Source organism: Zalophus californianus, chromosome 1 (assembly GCF_009762305.2).
Source record: "Zalophus californianus isolate mZalCal1 chromosome 1, mZalCal1.pri.v2, whole genome shotgun sequence".
In the NCBI taxonomy this organism is placed as follows: Eukaryota; Metazoa; Chordata; class Mammalia; order Carnivora; family Otariidae; genus Zalophus; species Zalophus californianus.
This window is the reverse complement of record NC_045595.1, coordinates 66,717,226-66,729,806: the sequence shown is the minus strand read 5'-3', so window position 1 is coordinate 66,729,806 and position 12,581 is coordinate 66,717,226. Positions and strand designations below refer to the sequence as shown.

The window sequence follows — 12,581 nt, the reverse complement described above, 5'->3', positions numbered from 1 at the left end:
CGCCTTGGTCTGGTTAAACAGAGCCTCCTCCTGGGAGTCCAGAATCCAGCAGGCAGCCTCGCTCACCTCTCAGGGACCAGGCCCTGGTGGGAGCCCTCCCTTCCGAGCCGTCACCCACCCCAAATCAAAATGAGGCCTTGTCCACGGGCTGTACGCCCCAGCCAGGAGACAGCCTCATGCAAAAAGGGAGTCAGGAGAAGGGCCATGGCCATCTCAGAGGTCTTGCTAGAAAAGATACTGAAATGGGGCTGTGGCCAGGGCCCCCTCCCTGCAGCAGGCGGCCCACCCCCTGAGAAGGCCCCAGGAACCCCTGCTCTGGCCCACCCTGGGGCTCTTACTCAGCTGCTCTCGCCTGGCCAAGTGTTCTCGAATCCGCGATGTCTTCAGCAGGGCAGGGGGCATGTCGGGGCTTTACCAGACAGGATACAGAAACAGCATCAAGCCATCAGGGCTGTTCCCCAGAGCTGAGCCATGTCTCCCCGCAACTAGCATCCTACCAGGTACCCAGTGGAGGAAGGCCGCTCTGACTGCTCCTCCCAGGGGAGAGGTCAGGTCTGTTCACCTCCCTCTCTGGTCTTGGCACCTGCTACACCCCCATCACCCAAAGCCCCCTGGCTACAGGCCACCCACCAGCCGAGGGACTGCCTTCCCACAAATGCAGCAGGGCGCTGGGGTAGGGACTCCTTGTCCCCAGGCTCTGCCCTGCTGACCCCGGATGCCAATGCAGCCCAGACTCCTCATCTCTTGCCCAGCCTTCTGCAAAAGGCCCTGTTTCCAGTCTTTCCTGCTGACATCTGTCCAGCATCGAGTGCCCACTAACTTTCCTGGAGTGGGAAAGGTAATGGCTTACAAACCGTGAGTGGCGCCCCACCAGCCATGGCAGTGGTTTTCAAGTTGGGCTTCCTCGCCTTAGGAGACGAGGTGGTGAGGTGTTTGCTCTGGTGTGCTGGTAGACCGCCAACTTCTGTGGCGTAAATACTTTCCCCGTGGCTGATGTCCAGTTACAGCTTTGCAGAAAGCCTCACTGCGACATCTCTGCCTACACGGCTCCCGCCGCTGCCAGGAACTTCTCCCTCACCCACTGGCCTCATCTCTACCGCCTCATCCGCCAGGAGCGCCGCCCCAACCCCGCGCCCCGCTCGCCACAACCCCAGCCTCTCCTGAAGGCCCCGTCAGAGTCTGGGAGATGGGCGGTGGGAGCCGTTTCTCTACGTTTCTCCAGGTATCCTTGTGAAAACACACCTTCTCACTCCTTACACCAGCCTCTGGCCGCCTAAGCCACATAGATGCTAAATAGGGCAACCCCGCCTGGCCCCGTCCTCCCTGGGAGCTGCCCCTGAAAGAAACCAGACTTACAGGCTGGGTTTCTGGTTCAGGCTGTCCTGGGGACTCCCGAAGTACTCAAACTTGAGGGTGAAAGGTGTCTGCATCGGAGTGCGGTTGGTCAGGATGAGAGGGCAGCTCACGCGGGTCCTCAGAGGCACCTTGGAGCCGAAGTCAAGGCGGAGTTCCTCCAGGCGGCCCGGCCACAGCTCCGTGCTGGGAACACTGCCCCGGGCCCAGGGCACGAAGTTACAGGCCACCCTCGGCCCCGCCCAGAGAGCCCACTCGGGTGGGAGTGTGAGAGCTGCCTACACACTAGGCTTCATCCTTGGACTGCCTCCCGTGAAGCTGCCACCCCACGGACACATTCTTCTTGTCAGCTCATGACGCCAAGAGGGGCCTCAACTACAAACCTTCCCTGACCAGGGGTGACTGGCCTATCTCCCGGTTGCTGGGCCTTGTGTGGGAAAGCCCACGCTGCCTACAGCCCTGCCCCCTGCATCTCCTACCTGCCCGGATGCCAGGTCTCCAAGTAGGTGGGGGAAAGACCACACAGAGGGCAGGGTTTGGGTAGAGAGACCTGCTCCCAGAGAGGTTGGGGGGGGGGGGCACAATAATACTGTGGCCCTTTCCTGGCTGCAGGAATCAGCTGGAAGTAGGCTGATAATCACAGTACAGTGCTAGTCCTCTGTATGGTCGCCTCAACCCTCAGGCCCTGGCCCCAGCCCTGGGCTCACCTGCTGTCAGAGCCCTCCATAGAGATGGCAATAGCCACTTGCAGTCCCTGGGGTTTCCCAGAAATGCCCAGAACCAGTGGCTCCTTCATGCCTGACACGGTACAAGGGAGGGCCAGATCGCTCAGCTCGTCCTATAAGAAAGCCCACCAAGGGCACATCACTACACTTAAGCCCCAGGACTGGGCCTCACATGGTCTTCCCTAGCAGAGGTGGTTGCTGTGAGACACTCAGCACAAAAGCCTTGACCTCTGTCTAGTCTCATCTCTGTGGAAGGGCTCCTCAGTCCCTCCAGTGAGCCACCACTCACAGGCCCAGCCTGATGTCCCATACCCTGGCCCCTTCCTCAGGGCTCCTGGTTGAGTCTGCTCCAAATTCTTGTGCATACCCACATGAAGGGAGACCCTCAAAGTGGGCCTCTGGAGAAGCTACACACTTATTCTGATGAAGCTGTTACCACAGAAATCAAGCCTTTCCTGAGTGAGGCCTGCTCTGTGCCTGTGTCCATCTGCCTATCCCCGTAGAGCTCAGACTCAGCTGAGAAAGAAAGTCTACTGTCTCCAGGTTTGCCAGGGAGAAATGGGACAGGGTCTCCAAGTCTCCACAAGGAAGAAGTCTCTTTTCCCACAAGAACCACAAACAGATAGCCCACAACCCCCCCACCAAGTACTGAGCAAGTTCCTCCCCAGTGGCCTTCCTGTGGGCCGTGTCAGGGAGCAGCTGTGCCCTTCTTCTGGGAAGGCGGCCACCAGCTAGCCTCTCCCAGTAGCACCCAGCACAGGGCCTGTTCACATCCTTGGGCAAATTGGAAAGCCAGGCCCACCTATGGCTGCAGACGAGGGGAGGGTAAAGCTGGCACCAAAGGCTAGACATGGCCAGCGGGTCTGAGGGCCTCTCAGGCCTGCTCCGGGATTCCTGACTTTGTATCCGTAGAGAGCAGGCCTAACAGGAATGGGGACCCCAGACCCAAATGCAAGGAATCTCTTGCCCTCTTACAGGAGTGGGGCAGGGTGCCTTCCTAGCCCCCCAGGCCCCCTCACCACTTAACTCACCTGGGTGTGAGCAGCCAGCTCCAGGCTGATGTGGCACTCCTCACTGGGGCCCAGCGTGCCACGTCTGGGGGAGACCTTTGCCGTGCAGACGCTTGCTTGGTGCCCCAGCAGCTGGCAGACATGTGGGTATGGAGGCCCTCTTGTCACACACTGGATTCCTGGCGTGGACCCGGGGTCCACACGGGGCTTAGCACTGGGGCGCGCTCTGCTGGAGGCTGGCGGTCTGGGGGCCCGCAGCAGGACCAGAAAGGGCTGGCTGCTCTCTGGCGGGGCTAATCCACCGGTCCCTTTCTCCTGCCCTCCCCAACCCTGGGCAGACCTCACACCTGTCAGGCATTGCCTGGACTAAACAAGCTGCCCTGGGAGGCCCAGGGTGAGGGTGAGCAGAGGGCAGCCGCTTCTGAGGCACGGGACATGGCCCCATCTCCCACCTCCCACAGCCCACAAAGCAAGGTCCACGGTCAGCCCCACGGGTGGTGCCTAGCGGGGCTCACAACAGCTGTGTGGGCCAGCCGTGGGCTACGCTGGCTGGGAGCCCTGGCTGTGTGTTCCATCCAGTGACTCCTTCTCAGCTAGGGAACTAGAATTCCCTGGAGGCAGGGCAAGGAAAAACCAGACCAGATGTGCTGCTCCTTCAAGGAGCCCAGCAGTTCTGAGCACTGTGGGGCAAGGGGCAGGCTGCGGGAGAGAGGTGAGCCTCTGTTCTGGGGAGCACCTGGGGGGCAACCTCCCTCTCCACATGGGCCTCTGGTGCTGAGGGCTGCAGACCCTGTGGCTGACGGTGCAGGCTCACTCACCTTGCCCCAGTGGAATCGGGTAGGCAGGAGTGTGCCGTTGATGAGTGTAACTGTCGCCTTGGTGGGCACACCCACATAGAGATTCGTGACTTCCACGTGGCTGCTTTGCAGGTACACATGGGGCTCCTGTACCTCAGCATACACAGGAAGGTAGCTGGAACACAAGGAAATAACAGGTATACTGATTAGAGAAGAAACAAAACTCCCTATTTGCAGATGACATGATGGTCTATGTGGAAAACCCCAAGGAGTTTATATTTTAAGGACTTCTTAAAAAACAGTAACAACAACAACTACAACAACCTCCCACAACTAACAAGTCAGCAAAGTTACGGGGTACAAAATCACATTTGTGGACCACGAACATGTGGGCATAGAAATTAAAAATACAATACTATTTATGATTGTTCAGAAAAACTGAAATACTTAGATATAAATCTAATAAAACCCGTACAGGATTTATATGCTGACAACTACAAAACGCAGATGAGAGAAATCAAAGATTTTTTTTTTTAAGATTTTATTTATTTGACAGAGAGAGAGAGAGACAGCGAGAGAGGGAATACAAGCAGGGGGAGTGGGAGAGGGAGAAGCAGGCTTCCCGCCGAGGAGGGAACCCAACAAGGGGCTCCATCTCAGGACCCTGGGATCATGACCTGAGCCGAAGGCAGACGCTTAACGACTGAGCCACCCAGGTGCCCCAGAAATCAAAAATTTAATAAAAGGAGAGACATACTATGTTCATGGATTAGAAGACTCAACATAGTAATGATGTCAATTCTCCACAAACTGATCTATAGGTTTAACATAATTCTTAGGAAACTCCCAAAAAGGATTTTTGTAAATATAGACAAGCTCATTATCAAATTTATATGGAAACATAGAGGACATAGAATAACTAAAACAATTTTTAAAAAGAAGAATACAGGGCGCCTGGGTGGCTCAGTTGGTTGGGTGACTGCCTTCAGCTCAGGTCATGATCCTGTAGTCCCGGGATCGAGTCCCACGTCAGGCTCCCTGCTCAGTGGGGAGTCTGCTTCTCCCTCTGACCCTCCCCCCTCTCATGTGCTCTCTCTCTCATTCTTGCTCTCTCAAATAAATAAATAAAATCTTAAAAAAAAAAAAGAAGAAGAATATAATAAGAAATCACTGTACTGAATGTTAAGACTTACTCTATGGCTACAGTAATCAAGATAGTGAACCACTGGTGGAGAGATATACACACAGACCAATGGAACAATATAGAAAATCTAGACATACACCCACACCAAATCTTCACAAACTCTTAAATGACAGAGAAGGGAAATGAACACTTCCAAACTCATTCTAAGATGTATTATTCTAGTAACAAAACCAGACAAAGACATCACACACAAAAACACAGACCAATATCTCTTATGACTACAGATACAAAAATCCTCAACAAAATACCAGCAACCCAAATCCAGCAACATATAAAAAGGACCATACACTGACCAAATGGGATTTTTATAATACAAGGTTGGTTTTAACATCCAAAAGTCGATGTAAAACACCATGTTGACACACACAAAGGATAAAAAGGACATGATCATTTCAATAGATGCAGAAAAAAACATTCAAGGAAATCTAACATTCTTTCAGTAGAAAAACAATCAGCAAACTAGGAATAGGAGGGAACTTCCTCAACCTGATAAAGGATATCAACAAAAAGCCAAGAGCTAACATCTTACATAACAGGGAAAGACCGAATGCTTTCTTTTAAAGATGGGGAACAAGACAAGGATGTCTACTTTTGCCACTTTTATTCAACTTTATACTGGAGTATTAGGTCCATTAAGCAGGAAAAAGAAATAAAAAGCATGCCAATTAGACAAGAAGAAGTAAAATTATCTCTGTATATTGATGACACAATCTTCTACTTAGAGAACTATTAGAAATAATAATGAATTCAGCAAGGTTGTGCAATACAAGATCAATGAACAAAAATATTTGTATTTCTATAAACTAGCAATAAATATTCATAAAATGAAATTAAGAAAACCAGTCCATTTCCAAAAGCATCAAAAAAGATACATAGGAATAACTTTAACAAAAGAAGTACAAGATCTATACACTGAAAATGACAAAAGATCACCAAAAGAAATGAAAAAAAAAAAAAAACCTAAATAAATGGAAAGACATTTAATGTTCACAGATAAGAAGATTTAATATGGTTAAGGTGAATATACTCCCCAAATTGACCAACAGATCCAATACAGTCCCTACTAAAATCCTAGCTGGTTATTTGCCATAATTAATAAACTGATCCTAGAACTCATATGGAAATTCTAAGGACCCAAAATAGCTAAAACAATCCTGAAAAAGAACAACAAAGTTGGGGAATTCATACTTCCTGATTCCAAAACTTACTACAAAGCCACAGTAATCAAGAAAATGTGGTACTAGCATAAGAATAATCATATAGATCAATGGAACAGAACTGAGAGTCTATAAATAAACCTTCACGTGTATAGCCAATTGATTTTTTTTAAGATTTTTTTTTAAAGTAATCTCTATCCCCAGTGTGGGGCTCAAACTTACAACCCTGAGATCAAGAGTCACATGCCCCATGGAATGAGCCAGCCAGGTGCCCCTAATCAATTGATTTTGACAAGGATGCCAAGACAAGTCAATGTAAAGAATAGTGTTCTTAAAAAATGATGCCGGGGGGCACCTGGATGGTTCAGTTGGCTGAGGATCTGACTCTTGATTTTGGGTCAGGTCATGATCTCAGGGTCCTAGGATCGAGCCCAACGTTGGGCTCCCTGCTCAATGGGGAGTCTGCTTGTCTCCCTCTCCCTCTGCCCCTCCCCCTGATCGCACACTCACTCTCTCTCTCTCTCTCAAATAAATCTTTTTTAAAAAAATGGTGCTGGAACAACTGGTTATCTGCATAGAAAAGAATGAAGCTGGATCCCTTCCTCACACCATACACAAAAATGAACTCAAAACAGACCAGAGACCTTAATGTATGAGCCCGAACTACAAAACTCTTAGAAGAAAATCTTTGTGACGTGAGATTAGGCAATGGTTTTTTAGATATAACCTCAAAAGCACAAGCAACGAAAGAGAAAAATAAAGTGGACCTCACGGAAATCAAGACTTTTTAGGCTTTGCAGTATACCATCAAGAAAGTGAAAGGATAAGCCTCAGAATGGGAGAAAATATTTGAAAATCATATACCTAATAAGAAATTTATATCTAGAATATAGAAAGAACACTTACAACTCCATAATAAAAAAAGACAACCCTATTTTTAAAAAGTGGGCAAAGATCTCAATACAGAAGACAAATGGCCAATAAGCACATGAAAGATGCAAAACATCATTTGCCATTAGGAAAAAAATAAACCAAATCCTCAATGAAATACCACTTCACACACATTGGGATGACTACCATTAACAGATGATGAGGATGTGGATAAATAGGCCAGCAGAGTGGAGAAGGCTGGAGACTGGGTAAGGATTGGCCACTGTTACACCTGCACCATTATATCACATACCATTTGTGGAAAACTGTAAATAAAGAATAAAGAAGTAAATATAATGCTGTTCTAATGAGAAAAAAAAAAGAAGAAAGGACGTGATCAGATTAGCTAATCACACAAAGAACAGACAATTTAAAATCCCTGGAGAAGAAGGCCCTGCAGAGCTTCCCTAACAACAGAACGAGGCACCTCATGGGCAGGAGTGGGCTGTGGGGAAAGGGCCAAGGACTTAACTCAAGACTGCCTGGAGGTTAGCGTGGCCAGTTCAGGGCCCCAACGCCTGAGCTCACGCACACACGCACACCACACGGCCACACAGCCACACGCTGGAAGGTGAGTGTGGGGCTGACGAGAGGTCAGGGCTGATTCTGCAGGAACACCGACCCTCTCAACTAGCACCGAGGGAAAACAACCATAGAAATCCACTTCATTCCTATTTACAGATGAAGGAGTGCAAAGATTTGAGTAGCTGGCCAGGGTGGGTTGCCTCTACCGTTCGTCTTGGCTGCCTTCCCCAAAGGTGCCTTCTTCCTCCTGGATTCAGGTCTCTGGGTACTGAGGGTGCTCACGTCCACTTCGCTCCCTGGAAGAGGAGTGCTCTCCACACCTACACCCACTTCCTCAGAAACCTAGACCACCAGCTCCTCGTGTAAATCTCCTTCCTCTCCCACTCCAAATCCGGAGTGGGCAGCCAAGGATTACTTATCGTAGAAGAAAACCCCAAAAGTGAAGGAGAAGGATCCCAACCAAAAGGCGAGAAAACAAAGATGAGTTTCCTTGGGGGAGTCTGAGACGCTGCTGCACCCATAAGTCAATAACAGACTACTATAAAAAAGGATGAATCCGAGAGCAAAAAAGCTTGACATTTTAAAAATATGACTGCCAAAAGAAGGGCATCCACCAAAGACCGAATTAGCACCCTGCAAGGCCAAGGACATCTCCCTGAACAAGGAGCAGAAACGCTGAGAGGTAGACGATAGGAGGAAAATTAAAATTCCTGCAGTCCAGATGCAGCAGACCTGTGGTGGGCTGTGGTGCCTGCGGTCTTTCTTGTCTGGTCAACTTTCCCACCAGCTTCTTCTGGAAGCCGCCCCTCCCCCTCAGGCACAGGCCTGTGGGGAGGGGGCACGTGACCCGAAGAGGCCAAATCAGAGTCCACCTCCGGAGAAAGCCGGTTTCCTTATCCTCGAAGGTTGTTAAGCTGGGAGTGTGGGTGCCTGGAGCCTTAAGTGGCCCCCCTCCCCGGGGCAGAGTGGCCAAGGGCGCTTGCCACCAGGGGAGAGAAAGGCAAGCAGAGAAGCAGAGTTGGGGGGTGGGGCGGTGAGGGTAAGGAAAGGAGGTAGAGAATGAGAGAGAAGTGGAAGAGCAGACCCAAAAAGGCTGGAGCCCATGGATTCAGCAGGGCAGGAATGCCCCCTTCCAGGAGCCAGCAGCTTCCCTGTTATGCTTAAGTTGGTTCCATCTGTGTTTCCATCACCTACAAGTGGAAACATTCTGATTCACTCAGGGTCCTTGAAGAACAACAGAGATAGGAAAGGAAATAGGCAGACTTAATAAAAGGCATTCTCCCAGGGGAGAAAGACTTGACCTTGGTATTTAAGGGCCGCAAGATGCCACGTGGGACCAGTGAGGAAGAGAAGAGTCCCACTGAAACCCGTGCTGGTGATTGCGTGGAAATACATTTCAAACCAAACGGACACAGGTGGTCACATTTAAAAGTCAGATTATATCTGTCACGGTGAGCTCGTAGGGTAATGCGCAGCCTCATGCGCTAGAGGTGGAAGGATAAAATGGCAGTCTTTTTGGAGGATAATTCAAGAGTATCCATGAAGATTTAAAACAAGCACTTAAGTGTTTTTATAATGAAATACCAAATATATGCAGAAATGACTATTAAACACAGCTACAGCATAAATTACATATATACAGTTTAAAGAATAATAATAATAACACCTGTGTACCACCCTTACTCAGCCTAAGAAAATAAGTATGAGGGGCGCCTGGGTGGCTCAGATGGTTAAGCGTCTGCCTTCGGCTCCGGTCATGATCCCAGGGTCCTGGGATTGAAGCCCACATGGGGTTTCTGGCTCAGCGGGGAGCCTGCTTCTCCCTCTCCCTTTGCCTCTCCCCCTGCTCATGCTCTCTCTCTCTCTCTGTATCTCTATGTCTCAAGTGAATAAATAAAATCTTAAAAAAAAATATGATGCTTCAAGATAATTTGGGAAGGGATGAAGGAGATGAATGAAACAATATTTGTAGTGATATGATAATTACTGAAGGTAGGTGATGGGTACGTGGGGGCTCATACTATTCTATTTTTTTTTTTAAAGATTTATTTATTTATTTGAAAGAGAGAGAGAATGAGAGAGAGAGAGAGCACATGAGACGGGGAAGGGTCAGAGGGGAAGCAGACTCCCCGCCGAGCAGGGAGCCCGATGCAGGACTCGATCCCGGGACTCCAGGATCATGACCCGAGCTGAAGGCAGTCGCTTAACCAACTGAGCCACCCAGGCGCCCTATACTATTCTATTTTTATATATGTAAGAAATTGTCCACAAGAAAGAAAAAAAGGAAAGCAGGCAGGAAGAGAGGGAGGGAGGAGGAAAGAAAGGGAATTGCACCAAAACCCTTTGAAACTTCCAGGGCAGGCCTCCCAGAAGACAGTAGTATTTGCTCATTTAAATACATCACAATTTTTGGTGTCCATTCTCCTGTTGACAAACACTGGTTGCTTCCAGTTTGTCACGACTATGAACAATGGTGATGAGCATCCCCTGTGAGTGCTCGGCTCCCAGCGCACACGCGTGTGCTTCTCTGGGCGCGCCTCTCGGAGGGCTGATGCTGGGTCACAGGGAACGCACACACTTGACTTTACTGGGTGACACAGAGAGCTGCTGAAAGTGATCGTACTCATTTCCAATCCTTTGGCACACAGACTAGAAGGATATTCCCTATAACATGACCAGTGAATTTTCTCTGGGCCGTGGATTTTCTTTTCTGTAATTTCCAAATTTTATAGAATAAACATGTTTCAATACCCTTAAATTCCTTAATGGCTATAAATCCCTCGTGGCGTACAACATCCATATGCTGTGACGAGGCACAGAGTGGGCTGTCATGGCTGCCCGGCTGCCCCCTTACCTCCAGGCCCCGTTTACCACCTCCAGCTCCAGGATGGTCTGCAGTCGCTGACACTGCTTGGCCTCCCAGGTGATGTTCACTCTGCACTCCCCCAGAGGGTGAATCTGCCCGCTTGAGGGCTCAATGTCAAAGGGAGACACCTGGTGTGGAGGTCAATCCAGAAGAATGAGGAGAGAGGACACTTGGAGTTGCAGAACTGGCAGCTGGGTTGCCCCAAGCTGCCCCACCTCCTCAAAGAGCTGCTAGGATGCAGGACAAAGCAAGCAGGGAGAGCAGGGCTCTCGGGATTAACAGAACGAAAACCAAGTCTCTAAGTAAAGGAGAGGGTCCCCATGCACTGGGCCAGACCTGAGAGGTAGAGGGCAGCCCCAGTGTGCAGGCATGGGTCAGGACCCTGAGGGCCCTATGGAAGGAAAGCCGCTGGGAGAAGGGCGATGCTCCCACGGCCAACCCCTACCCCCCACCGTTGCCCACTGCAGGCTTGAACCCCTTAGCCTCTGTACCGGGCACAGGAGAAAAGGACAAAAGCTTAGGAAGAAGAATGCACCTGGGAGGGGGGCTCTCTACCCCCATCTCCCCGTTCCCAACTGCGACGGGGAGCACTGGTCTGAATGAAGGGCCCCACGGTCACACTGCCTAGTGAGGTTGTCACCGAACGTGGAAAGGTCACACCCTGGAGGGATGCTATCCCCTCTTTGGTCTCTTCACTCCAGGAGACTGAGACAGTGAGTGTCAGGCCCCTGCCTGGAGGGCAGCCTGCCCACCCCGTGGAGGCCTGTGGTCTTCTACCTCCTTCCTCCCACCCAGGCTGCCATGCCGGCCAGGTCAGGTCCAGAGTGCTTGTCTTGGGCTCTGTGCTCTTTTGCTTCTGACGGCTCACCTCCCCGGCACTGGTGGGAGGGAACGGCTGGCCTAACTCTCAGCAAAAGCTGCTCATGTGCTCAAGTCTGGGCCCCAAGCTCTGGTAGTAAAGAAGAGCCCCTTTGCTCTCCTTGGTCATTGTTCCTCGCACGTGTCTCCCCGGGAGTCCTGGGGTGATGCTGTAGGCCAGGACTGCATCTCTGTGCCCCGACCTGAGCAAATCTAACAGACCCCAAATCCCAACATTATTTTTGAGAGCTCAAAAGAACAGAGTACAGAAGACTGTAGAGACAGGATTCGAACCAGCCTCGATTAAGACATAAATCTTAATATACTATGAAATTGACAGTTACTTCAATTATAAAAAATTATCATTCTTCACAGTGGGAGAAAAACCCAGATTGGGAATTAGAGAACCCGGATCTGATGATTCCACCACTCACTAGCTGTGTGACCCTGGGGAAACCACTATCCCTCTGTGTCTATCCAATAAGGAGGGTGGCTGTGGGGTCTGTGCTCTGGGAAGCCCCAGAGCAGTCACACTTTATTTTCCATCTTGGGCTTCTGCCTAAGGTTTCATTTGAAGAAAAGCTTCCTGCCTAAAGATATCGATACCACCCTGTCCCTGCCCCCATTCTCCACAGTTCCCGAATCCAAATGGGGAGACCGATGAACCTGGACAGAAAGTGCCAAACTCCAAGCGCCTGTGTAATGGGACACTTGGCAGTGGTTCTTGGCAATGGTGTTGGTAATTTGATGCAAATGGTCCCAACTGCTAAGTTGAAGAGTGCCCGGCTGCAGAAATGAGGCCGTTGCCTAAAGGACAAGGCCGGTCAAGTGCAAAGGAGAAGTCCAGGAAGAAGGGATCGCCCACTGGCAGATAATGATGGATCTGCGGCTGCATCTGTCTTTCCTGGGCTTCTGCATGTGGAAGGAGGGAAGGGCAATGTTCTGTCCCCGGACGGTCAGTGGGCAAGCAAGAGGGGACCTTGGCAGGAAGCAGTCAGAGGGAGGGTGCTTTCACCACACAGACCTGGTCAGAGCGTCACATGGGCAACAAGGACCTAAGGCAGCTCCCAAGAAGCCACAGCTGCCCCGTGTATGAAGAGTAGCGGTGACCAGCGGTGACTCACAGCTACCGGCGGGCAGGTAGGGAGCAACTGAC

General features: G+C 50.3%; 1 protein-coding gene across 8 annotated transcripts in view; it reads right to left on the bottom strand.

Annotated features, from left to right (window-relative positions):
- DLEC1 (DLEC1 cilia and flagella associated protein) overlaps positions 1 to 12,581 on the bottom strand; it is an 81,486-nt gene that overhangs the window by 17,016 nt on the left and 51,889 nt on the right. For 7 of the 8 annotated variants that reach the window (XM_027582926.2, XM_035726778.1, XM_035726785.1 and 4 more), the window contains 6 exons: positions 10,556 to 10,695; positions 3,907 to 4,060; positions 3,110 to 3,220; positions 2,061 to 2,191; positions 1,357 to 1,548; positions 339 to 409 (listed from right to left, as the gene is read on the bottom strand). In XM_027582926.2, the coding sequence (XP_027438727.1) occupies positions 339 to 409; positions 1,357 to 1,548; positions 2,061 to 2,191; positions 3,110 to 3,220; positions 3,907 to 4,060; positions 10,556 to 10,695 (799 nt within the window). The remainder of the gene's footprint in view (positions 1 to 338; positions 410 to 1,356; positions 1,549 to 2,060; positions 2,192 to 3,109; positions 3,221 to 3,906; positions 4,061 to 10,555; positions 10,696 to 12,581) is intronic. The other variant, XM_035726781.1, reaches the window with a different exon arrangement.